The sequence below is a fragment of the Eublepharis macularius genome, chromosome 19 (genome assembly GCF_028583425.1).
Source record: "Eublepharis macularius isolate TG4126 chromosome 19, MPM_Emac_v1.0, whole genome shotgun sequence".
NCBI classification, from domain to species: domain Eukaryota; kingdom Metazoa; phylum Chordata; class Lepidosauria; order Squamata; family Eublepharidae; genus Eublepharis; species Eublepharis macularius.
This window is the reverse complement of record NC_072808.1, coordinates 3383315-3403552: the sequence shown is the minus strand read 5'-3', so window position 1 is coordinate 3403552 and position 20238 is coordinate 3383315. Positions and strand designations below refer to the sequence as shown.

At 44.0% G+C, this 20238-nt stretch overlaps 1 protein-coding gene and 1 long non-coding RNA gene across 2 annotated transcripts; one reads left to right on the top strand and one right to left on the bottom strand.

Annotated features, from left to right (window-relative positions):
* Positions 1-1696: 1696 nt before the first annotated feature.
* AQP5 (aquaporin 5) lies at positions 1697-11630 on the bottom strand. The gene is made up of 4 exons (XM_055003896.1): positions 11205-11630; positions 7587-7751; positions 5632-5715; positions 1697-3586 (listed from the first exon to the last, which is right to left on the bottom strand). The coding sequence occupies exons 1-4, from the start codon at positions 11565-11567 to the stop codon at positions 3413-3415; spliced, it is 786 nt and encodes a 261-aa protein (XP_054859871.1). The 5' UTR covers positions 11568-11630; the 3' UTR covers positions 1697-3412.
* On the top strand, positions 5636-17935 carry LOC129346556 (uncharacterized). The gene is made up of 5 exons (XR_008598797.1): positions 5636-5720; positions 10105-10147; positions 11845-11944; positions 15242-15310; positions 17162-17935. It is a non-coding gene; the product is annotated as an uncharacterized LOC129346556 (long non-coding RNA).
* Positions 17936-20238: the final 2303 nt, after the last annotated feature.

Sequence of the window (20238 nt, the reverse complement as noted above, 5' to 3'; positions counted from 1 at the left end):
AGTTTGAAGGAAATTTATTCCCAAATCATTGGGCATAGGATCTATGTGTAACTAGAGCTTGCTGTCCTAATTATTATAATTAACTAATTAGCTCAGGAAGACAACTCACTGATCATATCATCAAAGATGCCGAATGTGCCTAATATTTACTTTCATTTCTACTTTGATTATTAGGAAGACAAAGATTTTTATTTTCAAGGAACAGAAACCAGTTTATAAATGGCTTTTGGATGGCGGATACTCCACTCTGTTGCCGCTGCAAATACTTTCACATTTGGAACCACAATTAGTTTCATGGGCAATTAGCCAAAGAATTCAGTTGCACCTTAACTTGACAAAGGGATTGTAGCTTACATTTTATTAGATGTAGATAGCCTTTTGCTATGAAAGTTCAGACTACAATAAGTTGGTTTTTAAGAAGCGTCAGGAGTTTCTGTTGGTTTTTACCCCAAACAGAGGCATTTTCTGTATACCGTTGAGATTCTCCCCCCCCCAACATTCACAAAATACAGCGAAGCTCCTATTATAGACCAAAGTCTTTATTGATCACAAAGATCAAGATTATGCCAAAGGTCCTTGTTGCAAGGTTAAATGTGATTATTTTTAACATTAGCCACCCTCATCAGTTTAGTTTCATAAAGAAGCACAGTGGAGCAGATGATATCAATAATTTAATAAATGAATTTTTGGCATTTCATTACGGCTCAGGGTAATCACGAGATGACAGTATCTAACTTCAAATAGCAAATATCTGCTCTTGGTCAAATAAAGCCTTGCGTTCCTTCCCAAACAGGCTCAGGTTTAAGCGTGCTTCTAGATAAAAAGAGTTCTGAATATTTACTGTTCCCCCCCCCCTGGAAATGCCTGCATCTTACCTCCCCCTTGCAAATAAAATAGTCTTATTTAGCCACCTAAAAATGGCACCCCTCACCTCTTCAGGATGCCCCTTTGCGTAAGGTGGGAGCTGCTATAGTCAGGGCTCATTTCGAAGGGGAACGCACAGGAATGCAGTTCCGGCAGTTCCCCAAAGAGGTCACATGTCAGGTGGCCCCACCCACCTGACTAGGCCATTTTGGGCCCATTTCAGCCTGGATTGGGGCCAAAATGGCCTGGATTGGGCCTCTGACAGGAGGTGGATCACTCTCCCGCTAATCAGCAGCCCGATCCAAACCATTTTGGGCCCCTTTTTGCCATTTTGGGTCCAATTTCGGCCCTGAATGGCCAGGATTGGGCCAAAACAGCCAGAATAGGTGACGTCAGGAGGTGTGGCATATGCAAATCAGTCATACTAATGACACACTTCCGGTGATGGCAAGAGGTATGGCATATGCTAATGAGTTATGCTAATGAGTTATGCTAATGAGTTCCTCCAGTTCTTTTTCTATGAAATGACCCCTGGCTATAGTAAAAAAATAGGCTCTAACAAATGTCAAGTGGGCCACCTTAAGCAAGGAAACAATTAGATGGTGGCAAACAAAATATAGCTGGCACAAAGGGGCTGCTTCAACATGTTCCGTTGGGGGGGGGGGTCCCTGTCCCAAAGTTGTGTCTTCCCGATCTGCTTCAGGAACTCGCCTTTCACATGCATCATCCTCATGTGTGTTTTGTGAGTGTTTGTTGTGTCTTAAAACACAAAACGCATTCTTTATCCGCGCCTCATCACAAATGACACCCTCCCCAAATACCATTGATAGACTTGTGTACAGGTTATTTTTATTGAAAATAAATAATGCATCATAATATACAACCAGTAACAAAGATCCTAAACATGTACATTCTTTGGCAAACAACAACAACAACAGCGCAATACGATAACAGCCAGTGCAGGAAACAGCATCTCCCCTCTCTCCCTCCCATATAACAAAATTTTGGGATATTTTTTCAGGATTAATTTCTCTTTATGTGTCTCAGGCTTTCCTGATTCCAGTGGAAAGCTAGTCTTTGGATCAGCTCCATATAATGCCCTGTTCATCAATTGATACTCCAAGATGTCCTTATAAGTATACTGTCTCCCGATCTCTATCGAGTTGCTAGCTCAAAAAAGCCTTTATTTTTTTCCCCCTGGCCATTTCCAGCATGTTTTGAGCTAACATCAGCAGCACCATATTTACTAGGCATGCATGCTTGAAATAAGTGCACATGAACCAGGTTGTTGAGCTCACCACTTCACAAGATGAAGAGCATCTGTGTCAGTCCCTCTGCCGCCACCCCAGTATCTATGGGGCTCCACTGAACCAGGGTAGTTCTACCAAAGCTATCTGGTTATCTTGACACAGGGACAGCTGTAGAGATTGACGTTCTTTTCCACTGGTCAGGAGCCCAAGCATAGACTTAATCCTCCTTACCCTAACTCAAAGATGGGCTTCTGTCTGCACCTGGCAAAACAAAACTTTTGCTAAAAGTTCTGTTCCCTTCGAGCAACCTGGCTTTCCTTTCTGATCTGTCTCCTGTCTCCTCTAGCCCTACAGAGGTAATAAGTTGGCAACCTTATCTGCCTCTTTCTCCTTTCCCTCTCCATCAAAGAGAAGACCAGAACAGCAGAACAATAATGTTATCAACTGAGCTCCGCAATGGCTTTTCTCTATGTACAGTTGATTAGAAATTAATTTGCCGTGTTTGCTTTAACCTACAGAAGATGGATATTGAGTCAAAGCAATGTACTCCACTGTGTTTGCATTTACTCTGAACAATGTTGAACAAAAATAAATGGAAAGAACAGAGATTCACAACAGTCTTTTAAAGGCGGTCTTGTCTCTGTAGAATCTCATGGCAAATTCTCACAAATTGCTATCAAGTGGTCTTCGTTCATAAGCCCATCTAAAACCCCTTCCATAAGGGTTCTTATTAGTGTAAATGGAGGATGTGTTAAACAGAAAAAAAAAACTAATGGCAAGCATTGTTATGTATGTGAGACAGGATCAAGCCAAGGGGAACTCAGGTTCAGACCACCTTGCCCCCAAGCCCTGTAAACCCAGTGTTTATACAGCTCTTGGAGGATTTGTGCTTAGGCCCACCAGAAAAGGAAACACAAATAGCTAGGAGAATTACCAAAAACCCTACGCAATTGCAAATGCTAAGATCCCAGCCTAGGCACAGCTCTAGGACACTCCTTTGCCGGTCCCAAGAGGCGAACAACCATCCTTGTTTGGTGTTGCTATTGGAATGCATCATTTCTGAAATGGGCCGTTTCGGAAGAGGCCATTCTTCCATTTTGGTCTTTACTGCGCATTCACAGGTGCATGAAACCACGCATTCAAGGTGGTTATATACATAAAAGCATATCCCCATTCCCTCTTCAACCCCTTGGTACCAGCAGAAGTGACTCGTTCTTTGGATCACGAGGCACACAGTCCGTATTTGGCATCAGAAGTGTTGATTTAGTCTTTTTCCTTCCTGTCCACAGCTCTTTTGGTTAGGGGGAGGACATTTCCATGCTTTTCTCCTTCTCCTCCCAGTCTTCTTCAGACTCGTAAGTGCCTTTCACGATTGCCACTCTCTCAGACATATTCATTGAGTGGGGCATCAGGATGTAATTGTAAAGCAAAGAAGCCATGATGCCTCCGCCGATGGGTCCCACCCAGAAGATCTAAGAAAAATGAAGAAAAGGGTTAAGAAATTTTCTGAGCCTTTTAGTACCCTCAATTCCTCATAATGCCTATGAGGCTACATCAAACTTATGCCTGATCTCCTGATAAGTTGGGATTACATTCCATTTGAGGTTTGCGAGCAGGAAGTACCATTGGATTTTTTTAAAAGTTAAGACTTAGTGCTTTTGGTGTCTGCTCATCAACCCAGTGATCAATTCCTGCTCTCATTTTTTGAATAGATATTGATGAACGCACAGGCACAAAAAGCAAGCAATGCAATCTAGTTGATGTTTCTTTGTTTAAAGAGTGGATGAACGGTAAATAGAGATGGGCACGAACTGAAATATGAACCAAAGTTCGTCATGAACTGGGCCGTTCTTTTGGTTTGCGAACCAGCGGTTCATCAGAGGGCATTTCTAACAACCCCCGACGAACTGCTATGATTTTTAGGCTGGTTCGTTTGTTTTGTTTTTCGGTTCATCACTACAAACAGCCTGGCGCCACTCAATCTGTTCCCTAGGCAATGGGGAGTGGGGAATGGGCTTTCTGCAGACCTTCTGCAGCTCCGGAAGTGATGTACAAATGAACCAAACAAACCGGTTCGCAAATCGAATAATTTCATGCCAGTTTGTGAAAGTTTTTGGTTCATGAAATGCGATGAACCATGAACCGCAAGAACCACAGTTTTCCCAGTTCATGCCCATCTCTAATGGTAAACGATTCCATGGTTTACCCAAATAGGTCAATTAAATGATCACATCATGACTTTGGGGGATATGTGGCTCTTGTCTGGTAACTGAGGTGGTTTAATTCTTGGTTTGAGCCAAAACTGCTGCAAGCTACCATGACCTAACCCCATAGGACACATGGCTACTGTCAAACCTCCTTGTTTTGGTGCTAGGTTTGAGAAGAACCTCAAGGTGATCTAAACAGGATGTCATCAAAGGAATTTGAGTGCACCAAGTTCCCCTGGCAGTCATGTTCGCATCAAAGGTTGCAATATGCCTGGACTTCTGACGTGCAGATGGGTTACAATAAGGCCCACCATGCATATGTTCAGAAGGTATTTCTGGGCAGCAAGAAGCAATTCCTTCCCCTTTGGCTGATCTGATTAACTTCTAAAACAGGAACGGGCAGTTCTGAAACCAGATCCCGGGATTAGAGTCGTTAAAAGATTTTGGCTGAAGCAAAAACTTGAAACGTATTTGAGTGTTCCTGCCCAGGCAAAACTTTAGGTAAATATCAAGGGAAGCAAATAACAATTGTCCTAATAAAGAGCTTTCTCAAGGGATAGCCAGTACATCCAGAGGTTTCCACACAGTTTTGACAAAAATTTGGAAGTTGCTGCTTGTGTTAAAAGAGTGGAGCAATTCTGGGGGAAACGAGAATGGGTTGACAGTTCTTGGGGGAAAGAATCATAAAGCTTAGGGCAAGTTACATTAATTCCCATCTTTACTGGGATCCTTATAGCAACTATGAGAAATGGATGACACTGAGAGAGAGAGGGAGGTACTCAAGGTCACTTTCCGTGCAATCTTGAGCATGTCACACCCTTCTAAGTCCACTGAAGACTTCAACAGGTTTAGAAGAGTGTAATTCTGTTTAGGATTAAACTGCCAGTGAGTGCCTCATGGCAGACTGGATTTGAACTCAGATCCCACTTTCCTGGTTGAACACTCTAAGTGCAACACCAAACTGGCTCACTAATGTTTTGGTTCTCCAGTGCCTTTTGCAAACATCACAGAGTGATATATAAAAAAGTACATGGTCTGGTAGCCATTATCTGGGTCCCATTACTACTATTGTTATGATAGCATCGGGGATGTTCCTGAAAAATATCTGTCCAATACTCTATGACAAGATATTGCATGATGCTTTATGTTGTCTATTCTATGATTGCACTATAAGCCACTTCTTTTGCTGTCTGTCTGAATTTAGATCTTGCCTCCACAAAATGTTGGCTGCGCAGCAATGAAGAGTGGATTCATATGCCATGCATTTTCTACTGTAACGATCTACCCAAGAGAAACAGCCAATATCTTACCCACTGAGAAGCACCGAACAGGCCCATGACAGCAGCGGGACCAAATGACCTAGCGGGATTCATAGAGCAGCCATCGAAATAGATCTGTGGTGAGAAGGACTGTGTGTTAGACATTTTAACATTTCCTGTAAATTCATTATACCCCCACCATCTGTTCCCGTTTTCTTCTATATAATGTCCACCATAGTTCCTGTTGTCTCCTGTATAATATTGTCATTGTCAGTAAACTCTTCCTTATATTCCCACCACTGTATTTATAGTGTTGTCTTAGAGCCAAGCTACAAGTGATGCCTGACACAAGTTGGACACTTGTCAGCTTCCCTCAAGTTTTGATGGGAAATGTAGGCATCCTAGTCTTGCAGCTGTAATGGAGAGCCAAGCTGTAAAACCAGGACGCCTACATTTCCCATCAAAACTGACAAGTGTCCAACCTATGTAAGGTGTCACTTGTAGCTTGGCTCTTAAAAAGAGCTGTAGATGGTGCTCACTGTTAAAACCCCAGATCAAATTTATGCTGCAAGCAAACCAAGGTGTCTCCCCCACCACCCACAATGTCTCCTTCCCCCAACAACAGTATCTATGAACACAGTAAAATGGCTGAAAACATGGTACTGTTTAGATCTGATATGTCAGCATTGCTGAATTGGCTTTATGCCATGTTTTGTCCTAGTCTGGATTAGGATCAGTAAGCAACGGCTTGAGGGGTTTTAGCACTGGCTTTCCCACCCCTCTCTTGGCAAACTTTACTTCCTGATCTGCCAGTACCAATCCTCGCTGATAAGCCTACACATAAATCCCCTACTCAGGGCCAAGCTACACATGACGAATGACACTTGAACGGCAAGTGGATTGAGTGGAGGGCAAGTGAACAGGGAGAAATACACTTGCTGTTCAGGTGTCATTCGTCATGTGTAGCTTGGCCCTCAGTGATGGTTTTGTGAAATTCTATTGTGTCCACCAATATCAGGATTTCGCTGTTTTGTGTGTGTGTGTGTGTGTGTTTGGAGGGGGGGGGGTTCACCTTTGCAGATATCAAAGCAACTCTATGGTATTCACGAGGGTCTGTAACTTTACATAGATAGTGGCTGTTTTCATGCACCTGTAAGCCTCCGGAAAATCTCACAAAACTCATGGCACAATGGCGTCTTCATAGCACGATTTCCCGTCATGATCCCATTTAATGGCCCGATTTCTGATGTCATCGTGCCATTAAATGGGAAATCGTGCTATGAAGACGCCATTGTGCCTTCAGTTTTGCGCGATTTTCTGGAGGCGTATAGGCATGTGAAAACAGCCAGTGCCTCCATATGGCTTGCGGTAGACTGGGAAGTTAAAATGGCCCAGATGCAAGCCAGGCTGAGTGGCCCCGGGCCAATTAAGGCAATGAGTGAACTGACCCCTATTTTTGGCCAGGTGTGAGTTAAGTGGCCCCCTAAAAACTTGGCTCTGCTTGCTTCTGGTAGCCAGCAGCCTGGACCACCGGGAACTTCTTCTGTAAGTCCACTCTCTGCTCCCACACTTGCCTTCTACTTCCTTTGGTTTATCAGGATCAATATTGTCTATTCTGACTGCCAGCCGCTCTCAAGAATCTCAGGTGGAGGTTTACCACAGCACCTACTACCTGGTCTCCACCCCCACCCCCCCAGATGCAGATATCAGGAATTGGGCCTGGAACCTTCAGCATGGAAAGAAGGCCCTGTACCACTGAGCCATGGCACCTTCCTACAACGTGTTAGGATGTGAATCAGCCCTATAGCACCACGATTGTTTATATTCCACCTCCCTCTGCATATGAAGTCAGCCCAGCTTTGAGCATGACAGCAGCTTTCAAAGTGATCACATAAGGCTGTTGGGATGTATCATGATCTTTCACATTCCACCTCCCTTTTGTCTTTTGTTTCTGCACAAACCCACAAAAAGCTGGGGGTGGGGAGAACACGAGCTGAAACACTCACCCCAACCAGGTGACCCAGGGTGACAGACAGTCCAATAGACAGAGCCGGAGAGCCTACGTTGTCACGTCGGCGGCTGTCAGTCGAGGCGAAAATGCACATCACCAGCTGGAAAGTGAGGATAATTTCTACTATCACAGCCTGGGCTTGAGTTGTGTTGTTGCTGAGCTGTGAAAACAGGAGAGTAGGGAGGCTTAAGGTACACTCCCACACACATCAATCTGGGATTGACTGCCACTGACACCAAGGGACACCTTGCAACTAGATATACGTTGATATACGTTGATGCTATTAAGAAACTACTGTTTGAAAACGTGCAAAAGCCTTCTGTGGGTGTCATTACATTCCAAGCCCTTGAGGCAGGGACCTGCATTTTCTGGCACCCTCCGGCACTTCCAAGCTTGGGAGGGGTGTTGTTCTTTGTACTAAAGAAACAGTTCCAATCAGCTGGTTGGGTCAGAAATAGGGTTACCAACCTCCAGGTGGGGCCTGGAGATCTCCCAGAGTTACAACTGATCTCCAGACTACAGAGATCTGTTCCCCTGGAGGAAATGGCAGCTGTGGAGGGTGAGCTTTCCCTGCTCAGCTTTCCCTATCTATCTATCTATCTATCTATCTATCTATCTATCTATCTATCTATCTATCTATCTATCTATCTATCTATCTATCTATCTATCTATCTATCTATCTATCTATCTATCTATCTATCTATCTATCTATCTATCTATCTATCTATCTATCTATCTATCTATCTATCTATCTATCTATCTATCTATCTATCTATCTATCTATCTATCTATCTATCTATCTATCCTGCCTGTCACCTTTATACCTTGACGCTCTTCTGTTTTTAATCCTTTCAACAATCCTGTGAGCTAAGTTAGGCTAAAACCAAGTGACTTGCAAAAGGCAACCCACTGAAACCAGAACCCATTCTGGTTCTGGGCCCACATGAATGGAAGCAAGAGTATGGGAGGTATGGACCCACACGAATGGAAGCAAGAGTTCCTGGTGAGACTCATCCCTGTGTTTGCAAACACATTAAATGCCATGGTCTACTTAAGACTTTTCCAAAATAAAATAAGAAAGTTTTATTTTGCGACTCATAAGTTATATTAGGTAGACTGGGGGTGGTGGTGAAATTATTCCCTGATGGAGAAAAATGGATGAGTTAGGATTCAAACCTAGGTCTCACCAGTCTAAGGGCCAAGCTACAAGTGACACCTGACACAGGTTGGACACTCGTCAGCTTCCCTCCAGTTTTGATGGGGAATGTAGGCAGCTTGGTGGAATGTTGGACAAGTGACAGTTGAAAAGTCCGTTAGACAGCATTTGGAGAGCCAAGCTGCAAGACCAGGACGCCTACCTGCAAGACCAGGATGTTCAGTATATTGACAAGCATAGTTCAGCCCTGAAACAGATCTTCTTTGCTAACACCACACCTGCTGCAAATTGCCTTTAAAGCAATGCATGCAGGCTGAAGAACACTGCCTGAGGGCCAAGCTACAAGTGACGAATGACACTTGAACAGCAAGTGGATTGAGTGGAGGGCAAGTGAATAGGGAGAAATACACTTGCCATTCAAGTGTCATTCGTCACTTGTAGCTTGGCCCTTAGAGAAGACAGGGAAATTATACTTGGGGTAAATTTTGGGAGCACCCAATAGAGACCAGTAAGTGGAGACCCATGGATCTTTGAGCTCATGTTTAGCACAAAAATAGAGTTGAATGAACCATACTCATTCAATCTAGCTATGCACGATATTTAAATTAGACTGTAAACTCTCTGGGATGGTGTAAAACTCATGGCTTCTTGCTTCAGATTAGGTTTATCATGCAAATGTACAACGCAGAAGGCTTATTTGCATTACAAATTCCTCTCCTTTGTTCCATTTTCTGCATATATATCGATCGGATAGAAATTGTGCAAGAGAGGCTCCCAAGGAATTTTAAACCTCTACAGAAAACAGCTTGATCACTTTTAAAGACTGTGCATCCTGTAGCTAAAAGTCGGGAAAAGACAGAAAAAGAACGGCTATAAACCAGATTTTTAGCCATAGCAATAGGGGTTGATGCTGCAAAACAAAAAAATAATAATTCCTGGCATCCAAGTTGTAGGAAGTCTGTAAGCATGTATTACTATGGGCGTTTTGAATTCACAGCCGTCTTCCTTATGGAGACAAACGGTTATCTAAATATTCATTGTATTGCGCTACCAGGATCTTCCTCGTACTGGCTTAACTAGATGCCTCTATCGTTTTTCTGTCCAAGTATCATTTGGCTCTTGAGACTAGTTAATGTACTTTGGCCACAATCCAGCAGAGAGCTAAATGCGCTAAAGCCTATTCAGTTAATGGTCTTAAGTGCTTTTAACTCTGTGTTGGATTGTGTCCTTTAGCTAGACTCAAAAGAGGCTTGTATTCATTCACAAAACCTGCCCAAAATACAGAGGATGGGGGAAAAATAGATCTTGCTGGCCTGTAAACCCATCATCAAGATTTGATCTGTTTATGTCCTTTCAGAAATCAAACAGAAAGTTTGCTTTTTGTGACTCCTGAAAGCGAGGTAAGATCTGAAGTGGGGGAACGCTCCACTTTTGTACTGAGCCCAGAGAAATGATGTTTAGGCTCTATATACAGAAAGCGCTTTTTATGGGGGTGGGATTGTGTATGTGTGTGATGCTCCCTTCCACAACACATTAATTTATATTAAATGCTACTCTCCCAAGGGTCTCCTGACCTCCAAGTGTGGCTTTTGGTGTAGTGTTAGGGTTGCCAGCTCCAAGTTGGGAAATTCCTGGAGATCTGGGGGGTGAAACCTGGAGAAACCTGGAGAAAGTGGGGTTTGGGGAGGGAAAGGACCTTGGCATGGCATAATTCCATAGAGTCCACCCCGCAAAGTAGCCATTTTCTCCAGGTGAACTGATCTCTGTGGCCTGGAGACCAGCTGTAATTCTGGGACATCTCCAGCCATTACCTGGAGGCTGGCAACCTTATGTGGTGTGTTGGAAAGTGGTGGAAATGAGAGAGCTTGAATAGACTCATCGCCTGTGCCCTGCATGTGAGCCTTTGCATCTCACCTCTATTTTCAGCTAAGAACCATCTTTCCAAGACTGACCAAGCAGACTCATAAAAATTAGGCATCAAAACCTCAGTCATTTAAAGTGGTTTCATGTGATTCCCTTCACCAAGTCAAAGAGGAAGAAAGAAACCAGTTCCTTTATACAAACACCATATAGCTCTTTTTTGCTCCTCTTCCAAGCGGCACAGCTGAAGTTATAGAACTTTTTTGCTTTCTTTCCCTCCTTCTAAGTGACTCACTCACCCCCTTAGGATATGAGAAGCTTTGGGAAGAAAACCCGCCTTGTAAATTACTTCATGCAGTTAACCTGTCAAGTGTGTCATTAGAACACACTTCCACTTCACTCTGCAGTGCAGCATGTAGGCAGAATCTCTGGCACCTCAAGCTTTTCGGAGTGGCTGCCTTTTACTTCCAAGTCTCTGCTGAGATGCAATTACCCTTCTTGCTCATGTTGGCTTGCCTGAAAACCCCTCGCACAAACTGCTCAAACACCAAACTATCCCCAGAACGAATGATGTTTCCAGCAGCAGAAAGTACTTACCCCGTTGACTGCCAAGTTGCCACGGGCATTAGCGGGAGTCACGCCGTAAAGAATGCCAGCTCCAGCAATGGCTCCCACCACCTGAGCCACAACGTAGAACAGTGTCCGGAGGAAAGAGATCTGATTTCCAACAAAGAAAGCGATTGTCACTGCTGGGTTGATGTGGCCGCCGCTGATGTGACCAAAGGTCTGTACCAGGGTGCCGATGGCCAAGCCGAAAGCCAGGGAGATCTGGAGGACGCTGGGTAAAGCCGAAGGCCACTTCAGGGCTGAGCCCAGGCCAAAGAAGACAAAAATCAAGGTGGCTAAGAACTCGCAAAAGACGGCTCGAGCAAAAGCCATGGTGCAGACTTCTTTCCTCATCTTCAGGCTGTGTGGCAGGTGGAACGGTGGTGATGAAGTGTTCTTCTTAGCACAGGAGGATGCTAAGAGGCTGCTGTGGAAATATGGGGCCAGACAGATCTATCTATATATATATATCTACAGGTGTGGTAAGAAAGGATTTTGTGGGAGGAGTCAAGGCGCTTGCCAGTCTTCCACCCTCTCCAGCTGATCTGGGAAATTTGGAAACTTTCCACCTTCGAAATCTGTACCTTCCTCTCACATATGCTGGTGCTCATTTTCTCCCTTTCTACTTCAGACAATGGGGACCTATTGAATGTCCCTGCGGTCGTTAGATAACCAAGGTATTGCATAACGATACAGAAAATGGCACCTTGTCTATTTACTCTGCCTTAAAGGTATTGATTTATAGTATCAGGCAATTTTTAAAAAAAAACATTTTGTAGCACTTGTATCTTTATTATGCTTCCCCCTCCTCCTTGTGTGAAAGTAATCTGACAATATTTGTGACCAGTACTGCAAAACTAGATTCTCTGGTATACCAAGGTTTGATGGGAGTGAATTTCTTCATATAATTGAAATTATGGATTATATGCATTGGTGAACCTGAAAACCACCAGACTGTTGTCCTAGGTATTTACTAGAAACTAGGAATCACATTATGGTTATGAGTAATAAATAACTTTCAATTCTGCTAATAGATGAACGACCTCAGGAGATTTTCCAAGCATTTGTTCTTTACTTGCTTTATCACTGAATATCTATGAATAACTCCCTTTTAGATTATGAGGGACTTCTGCAAGTGAGGTGAACGCATTTGCAAATTACCCAGGGACTCAGAATGTTGCTCTCTTTGCTTTGAAGAAACCAAGCACATTAAGAAAGGGTGACTAACTGTGATCTGGAGTGAGTGTGGAATGGGACTTTGCATATATTAGGGCTGTACAAAAAAGACCTGAGACATTTTCTTTATTTTATGTCATTTATAGTCCGCCTTTCTCACTGAGACTCAAGGCAGATTACATAGTGTGAAATGAGTACAGTCAGTTTCAAGGATATTTCCATAAACGATGCCATAGGGTAAATAAACACCATTTTACAAAGACATAGCATTAGCAAGAATCCAATACAGTGTTGAAGAAATGCTTGAAACAGAACAGAAGTGATTCTAGGGCTGACCTTAGACCATGTGAAGCACAGGTAGCTCACAGGAGCACATATTTAAGGCAACAGGTAGTACGTAAAATCAAAAAGAGTCCAGTAGCACCTTTAAGACTAACCAATTTTATTGTAGCATAAGGTTTTGGTTAGTCTTAAAGGTGCTACTGGATTCTTTTTGATTTTGCTACTACAGACTAACACGGCTAACTCCTCTGGATCTATGACCAGGTAGTACGTAAGGCAACGTAGCGGTGAAGTCAACTCTGCACAGGAATAGAATGAGACTTCTTTCTGACATTGCCGCATGGGTTTTCATAATGACAGAAGGAGAAGTGAGCAGTTAAAAGATCGGGATAGGCCAGGTGGAAATATGACTGCCTTTAACTGGCAAAGTTCTTGGGATCAAACTGTGAAATTACAAGGCATTGCTCCTCCTGTCCTTAAGGATGTTTTTTAAAAGCCAGTGGGGAAATGTCACTTTACAGAATGGAACAAATCGAGAGACTCTTTTCATAGGAGGAAGTGGAGAACCATACCAGATAGAAATGGAGAAAAATCAGTTCAGATTTTCTTTATGCTTTACAATACAGAGGTGAGACAAACAGCAAATATTCATGATTATAAGTGAAGGGTCTGTGAAGAATCTTTGTGTGTGTGTGTGTGTGGCAGTTTGGACATCTCAATGCATCCATGCTCCATAGCCACCCTCTCCAGTTTTTTTCTAAGATTTTAGGGGCTTATGCACACGGATTGTATGCATAACAGGGTTGTTGTTGTGAGAAGCGGGAAACAAAGTGCTAAACTGCCTTGAGTCCCCATTGGAGAGGAAAGCATTTTATTTAAATAAAATTAAAATATAATTGCTTTCTTTGGGGGTGGGATTAGTTTACAAAGCCATGTTTTTCTGCATAGCAGGGGACTTCCTTGAGTAGGTACAAGGCTCTGTCTCTGGCTCAGTTTTGTGGCTTTTGTTATCCACCCAAGGGGTCAGTCAATTTACTATAGTAATGAGGATCAATAGCCTATTGCAGTTGGATGCTGGCTGAGCTAATGAAGTAGCCCGGAAGTTCAAGTGCTCAGGGGACTAAAGAGTTTGCAGTTCAGCTTCCATGAGTGAAAAAAAAGTTTGGCTGAGATTAAAACTTTACACAAGCCCAGCTGAGAAGAGGTCAAGAGACTCAGGAAAGCTAACTGTTGTGGAATCCAAAGGCAAAGGCAATGAATGAAAAATGTGGAATGAGAGGGATGTGGAATGAGAAGGAGAAGGAAAGGTAGGTAGAGACGGTGCCACAGAGAAGTAACCCAGAGCTTGGAGGCCTTTCTTCTGCACCACCCCAATGCGGGCAGTAGATAACATAGAGTATGTGGAATATCAACATATTAAAGGTATTATATTAAGGTATTATCTGGTGTTTAATGATGATACGTTCATTAATAATCATTCATGAATGCTGCCTCACGAGGTTGGAAAATTGGCTTCCTATTTGGTTCTGAAAGCCACTACTCTGACGGTCAAATGTCAGATAAGTGAATCAATTTGTTGGAGGCCCTTGGTCTTGTGAAGTTCTGGGGCAAGCCACCTGCCACCACCTGCCCCAAGAACGTTCCTGTGCTTCACAGCGGCCAATTTGAGCCCCAAATGGAGTTTGGGAGGAGAATAAAATTTGAAGACAAGGGCAGAGGCAGCAGAATATTGAAGGGGATATCTGCCTGATGTCTGTGCCAGTTGTTCTTGCCATGCTGTGTTTTTGGTCGCAATATTACTTTATTGTCCAGATTGGCTGCTTTTGTTTGATTATCAGTCGCCTCAAATGAAGGAGACAAATCTTTTAATAATAATAATAAAATAACCCAAGAGGAGACTTCAAAGAACCTTCACAGTATTTTGGATGAGGAAAGATTGTATGTTCTGAGAGAGGGGAAGATGGGTGACAGGTGGATCAAGAAATGTGCTGGCTAAAGGAATGGGACAAAGAAAGCAGGCGATGGATTAGAAGCAGGAAGCTGAGGGAACAATGGGTGGTGGAGATGAAGAAAAGAGGGCTCAAGGAGAAAGTGAGGCTGGTGCTGGAGTTGCCAGATCTCCTTAGCCTCCTGGCCGGAGGGGGGGACTCATCAGCACTCATCACAGTTGTCCTCTTCACATGTGCAAAGCGTATGTGAGCTTCTGGCCCTGCTTGATGATGTCACTTCTGGGAATTGATGTCATCACTCAGGCTCAGGAGCATGTACATGCTTTGCAGTGGGCCAATTTGAGCCCCAAACAAACTCTATTTGGGGCTCAAATTGGCCGCTGTGAAGCGCAGGAACGTTCTTGGGGCAGTGCAGTGATGTTACTCCTGGGAATGACATTGTTGCACTGCCCTTAGAGCACACTCTGAAGGCCTGTTTCCCCACCTTCCCCCCCCCTGCTGGCCACATGAGTGGGGGTGGAGGGTGGGAGTGGGGGATCCCCTGCCCCCACCAGGGGCATAATTTATTTATTTACGTATTTATTTATTTAGACATTTATCTCTCTCTTTTCTCCTCAACAGGGACCCCAAGTGACTTCCAACATCATTCCCCCTTCCCTCATTTTATCTTCATAACAACAATCCTGCGAGGTAGGTTAGGCAGCGAGAATGGCTGGCTCAAGCTCACTGAGTGAGTATCTATGGCAAAGTGGAGATTTGAACCTGGGTCTCCCACATCCCAGCCTGACACTCTAACCACTATACAACAGTGGTCGGTTGGGCAGTTGGACTGCAGATTCCAAGGGAGGTTTGGAAGTGGGGCTGCCAGCCTCCAGGTGGTGGAGACCAGTTCCCTTGGAGAAAATGGCTGCTCTGAAGGGTGAACTCTATGGCGTTATACACCACTGAGGCCCCTCTCCTCCCCAAGCCCCGTCCTCTCCAGGCTCCACCCTCCAAATCTCCAGGAATGAGTTACTAGACCAAGACCTCTGACAGGAGTATCTTTCAACTCTGCCATCTGCTTTCACTATTGCAATTTTAAGGGGGGAAATTAGGGCAAAAAATGTGTGTGTCAGGAGAGGAACCGAATGAATCAGCCCATTCTTTGGCTGCTGGCTTCTAGTCATTCTGAGTGAGGCAAGTTATCTGTTCTGACAATATTTCTGTCAGAAGTAAGTTTGAAAGACAGTGACGTAACCAAGGTCAAGGATGCAAACCTAATCGCAGAATGGGGACTGAAGCTCACAGGTTCCCGTTTCTGTCCTGAGGCATTGTAACAATTTCGGGGAAGGGGCATAAAGCCAAACAGATCTGGCTAGGTAACTTGCAGGCCTGAGGCTTGGGTGCAGGTGAGGCCTCAGAAGATTGGCTGAACAACTTCTGAGGTTCAATTTCAACACCAGTCAATGGCCGTTTCCGCATGCTGTTAAAGAGACAGGCTACTTACTGAACGCTGGCGTTTTTTTCCACAGATTCCAGATGCCTCCGATTTCAAAGCGGAAGCAGGCCGTTTGTCTTTCGTCTGATCAGCGTTTTTTCTGAGACCGAGATTTCCCGCTCTTTCCTGTGCCGACGAAAGACAAACTGCCTGCTTCCGTTTTGAAATTGGAGGCATCTGGAATCTGTAAAAAACCCGCCAGCAGTTAGTAAGTAGCCTGTTGCTTTAACAACATGTGGAAATGGCCAATGAGCGCCTTGCAGGGCTTTTTTTCTGGGAAAAGAGGTGGCGGAACTCAGTGGGTTGCCCTCGGAGAAAATGGTCACATGGCTGGTGACCCCGCTCCCTGATCTCCAGACAGAGGGGAGTTTAGATTGCCCTCCATGCCGCTGAGCGTGGAGGGCAATATAAACTCCCCTCTCTCTGGAGATCAGTGGGCGGGGCCATCAGCCACGTGACCATTTTCAAGAGGTTCTGGAACTCCACCACGTTCCACCTGAAAAAAAGCCCTGGCACCTTGTAAAGGGACTTAGGGCCAAGCTACAAGTGATGAATGACACTTGAACGGCAAGTGGATCGAGTGGAGCGCAAGTGGAGGGCAAGTGAACAGGGAGAAATACAAATGCCATTCAAGTGTCATTCATCACTTGTAGCTTGGCCCATAGATGCCAAACGATTAACCGACATGCAGGACCAGCATCTTCCTCTGTACATATATAAAACTCCTCACTGGAGAGCTGGCACTGTTAGTGAGGGCTCTAATGGGTTAACAGAACGGCTGCTGGTGAGGAGGGTGATAATAATGGCAAAGGCATGTGGCAGGTGAATTACTCTGGCATGGAGTGTGAGGAGAACTGGCAGGCTGCCTGCAGACACGCAAACGTTCGCACACATACACTTGGCTCTCCTCTCTGATCTTCCATGAGTCATGATACTCTGTGCACAAAGGGCAAACAAACAGGACTCTATACTGGAGTGGATGGTGGTGTGTGTGTGTGGGGGGGGGGACACAGAATGTTATCAGTGTGTGCATTACTAATTTACAATTCATTCCTCTTTGTGAGATCCCCTGGCCTTTTGATCAAGGTCTATTGTATCCATGCCTGAGGCGCAAGGAAAGAAGGGGACCGGATGGTGGCTGGCTTCCTTGGTGCTTGTAACAGTTGTCAGTACAGGTGAATAAAGACTCTGGAACATGTGATATCTTATTTAGCAGGTACTGCGTGAAGTGGACCATAGAATTATTCAGCTGGAAGAAACAAAACTCCATCTAGCGCACCATGCTGCTGTGACGTAACTGGTTCAGCATGAGCCAGCTACATTCTCGACATGTTATTTACACTTCTCAGAGTGTTTTTGCACCGATACAGTCTTATTGACCACCGTGTACAATCCAGAGATCAGGCATGCAGGATAAAGCAGCGTGCGCAGCACATACTTAAGCAATTAGTCGTGCATGCAAATCAGCTCACGTGCTGTAAGCAACAAACAATATTCCAAGAATCAGTTGGTGAAATAAAGTGGCTAGTCCAATAATAACTGAGTGGGAACTTGAACTCGCGTCTCACAGTGTTTATTCCAATATTCTAACAATTACAATCACACCACTGGGTCTCTATTTGTTATTATAATAATAAGCAGGAGTCATTTCATAGAAAAAGAGCTGGAGGAACTCATTAGTATAACTCATTAGCATATGCCACACCCCTTGACATCCCCGGAAGTGTATTATTAGCATAACTGATCTGCATATGCCACACCCTCTGACATCACCTATCCTGGGTGTTTTGGACCCAATCCTGGCCATTCAGGGCCGAAATTGGGCCCAAAATGGCAAAAAGGGGCTGAAAATGGCTGAAAAAGGGCCCAAAATGGTCAGGATCGGGCTGCTGCTGGGTGGGAGAGTGATCCACCACCCATCAGAGGCCTGATACGGGCCATTTCAGCCCCAATCCAGGCTGAAACAGGCCCAAAATGGCCGAAAGTCAGGTGGGCAGGGCCACCTGACATGTGACCTCTTTGGGGAACTGCCGGAACTGCGTTCCTGTGTGTTCCCTCTCGAAATGAGCCCTGATAATAAGGTTGTAGTTAATGTCTGGAATTTAAGGTATTCTTCATTGTGTACATTATGCTGTTTCCCCCCCCCCCCTTGCAGTTCTCTAATTTTGTAATGCAGCCTTTAGACTTGTGCTTATTGCATGTAATATAATGTTTCACTGCATTGTTCTCAGATTTCGTAATCCTGCTTTGTCTTATTATCCTGTGATTTTAGCTCGTTGTTCTCTAATTTTGTCAGCTGTGTGTATTATTAAAGCATTGTTTTTAGTTGTAATCCACCTTAAGTCTCAGCGAGACAGCTCAAAAAGCAAACAAGAAAGACGGTCCTGAAGAGAAATGAGATGCTCTCCTGCTGGCAGTCTATTGGGCCCAGAGTTTTGTAATAATATGATCCACTTGCCACATCTGATTCACCCATGAACCTGTATGTGGAATTGCTAATGCCATACTTATCACCAACGTCATCAGTTACTGTACAGAGATTTAAATTTCACATACGGAACCAACCGCCTGTTGAGGACATTGCTACTTTTATTGCAGAGTTGTCATCTTTCTCAGCACTGTCACTTTGGGGGATTTCCTAGGTAACACAATGGCCATTTCCACACACGTTGAATAACGCACTTTCAATGCACTTTCGCAATCCTTTTGAAGTGGATTTTTTGTTCCACACATGGAAAATCAGTTTCAAATGTTCACTAAAGAGTATTGAAAGTGGATTATCCAACGTGTGTGGAAGCAGCCATTGTGGAATTGTGCTGTATGTAGAGCTCACGATGAAACAACGAAGGTATGCAAGCACATTGTGCTCCATGGCTGCGGGCTGTGGGCTTGGATCTTCTCATCTTACTGTGGTCAGCCTCGAGCAGCTGTCAAGTGCCTCTGTAGCTGTGTAGGGACTATAGTAATTCAGGTCCAATTCCTTTTGCTCTACAAGCCACCTCCCTCCACATCTGCACAGTAGTTTCACACACTCTTTGTGCGGTGCCGGCTGAATGGTGAGCAGTGACTGTGGGTCTGTAGGGCAGGAGGGCAAATAGGACTCCCATTGGATTACATCACATGAATATGAAGTGCTGCCTTTCTCTGTACTGTACCATGCTGGCCTTTATACTAATTGATATGTGCCAGGGCCCTATTATTCATACGGCTGACTAGGCCGAAGCCTGGGGGCCCTGCAGGGAGTAGGGGCCCGTCATTTTTTTTTGCTGAGGCACACCCCCACACAAATTACAATTAATTGATTCTCTTCTATAACCTCTATTAATAAGATAATGGACTGCTTCCTTGTTGAAGTGAAACAAATTTTCTCTTACATTAAAACAATTGTCATTAAATGATATATATTTTAATAAATAATAAAAATTAAATTCACTTCAAAATATTACAGAATTGAACAGTTATATCTCCAAAATGTGCTTTCCTGAAGAGTTCTACTTGCTCAATAAAAATACTTTAAAAATTGTGAATAGAATTCTTCAGGAGACCCTCAAAATGGATTTAGGGCTATGTACTGCAGTCTAATATCTCCTGTACCAGGGTCAGGCTGTCAGCTGTAGTGGGGGGAAAGACTGAAGTGCCAGAGGGGCCCCGAAATACCTGAAAGCCTAGGGGGCCAGTCCATGGGTTAATACGGCCCTGACATGTGCTATCTATATAAAGACATCTCTAAAATCTTTACAATAATATAAACATGATTTTTCTTAGATTTTGCTGATTCTTCAGATTTTCAATCATGTGATGCTTTGCTAAAGCCAAGTGTGATGTTATGATGCACCTGCATGATAAACTCCACAAATCTTTAAAAGTTGTCAAAAAGTCAGATGAGCAGATGATTAGTGTTTCATTCTAACAATTAAAAGAATCCTTAATCTACCTTTACCCAACTTCTTTTAATGGGTTGTCAAAAGATAAAAGGTACATCTATGCTTTTATAATAACAGCAACAACATTCGATTTATATACCGCCCTTCAGGACAACTTAACGCCCACTCAGAGCAGTTTACAAAGTTTGTCATAATTATCCCCACAACAACAATCACCCTGTGAGGTGGGTGGGACTGAGAGAGCTCTGAGAGAGCCG

Coding starts and splice junctions, on each gene's coding strand:
- AQP5 (XM_055003896.1), bottom strand. CDS start 11,567: ATGAGGAAAGAAGTCTGCACCATGGCTTTTGCTCGAGCCGTCTTTTGC. Junction 7,752..11,204: donor GCAACTTGGCAGTCAACGGG/GTAAGTACTTTC, acceptor CTGTTTTCACAG/CTCAGCAACAACACAACTCA. Junction 3,587..5,631: donor TGTTCGGTGCTTCTCAGTGG/GTAAGATATTGG, acceptor CATTTTTCTTAG/ATCTTCTGGGTGGGACCCAT.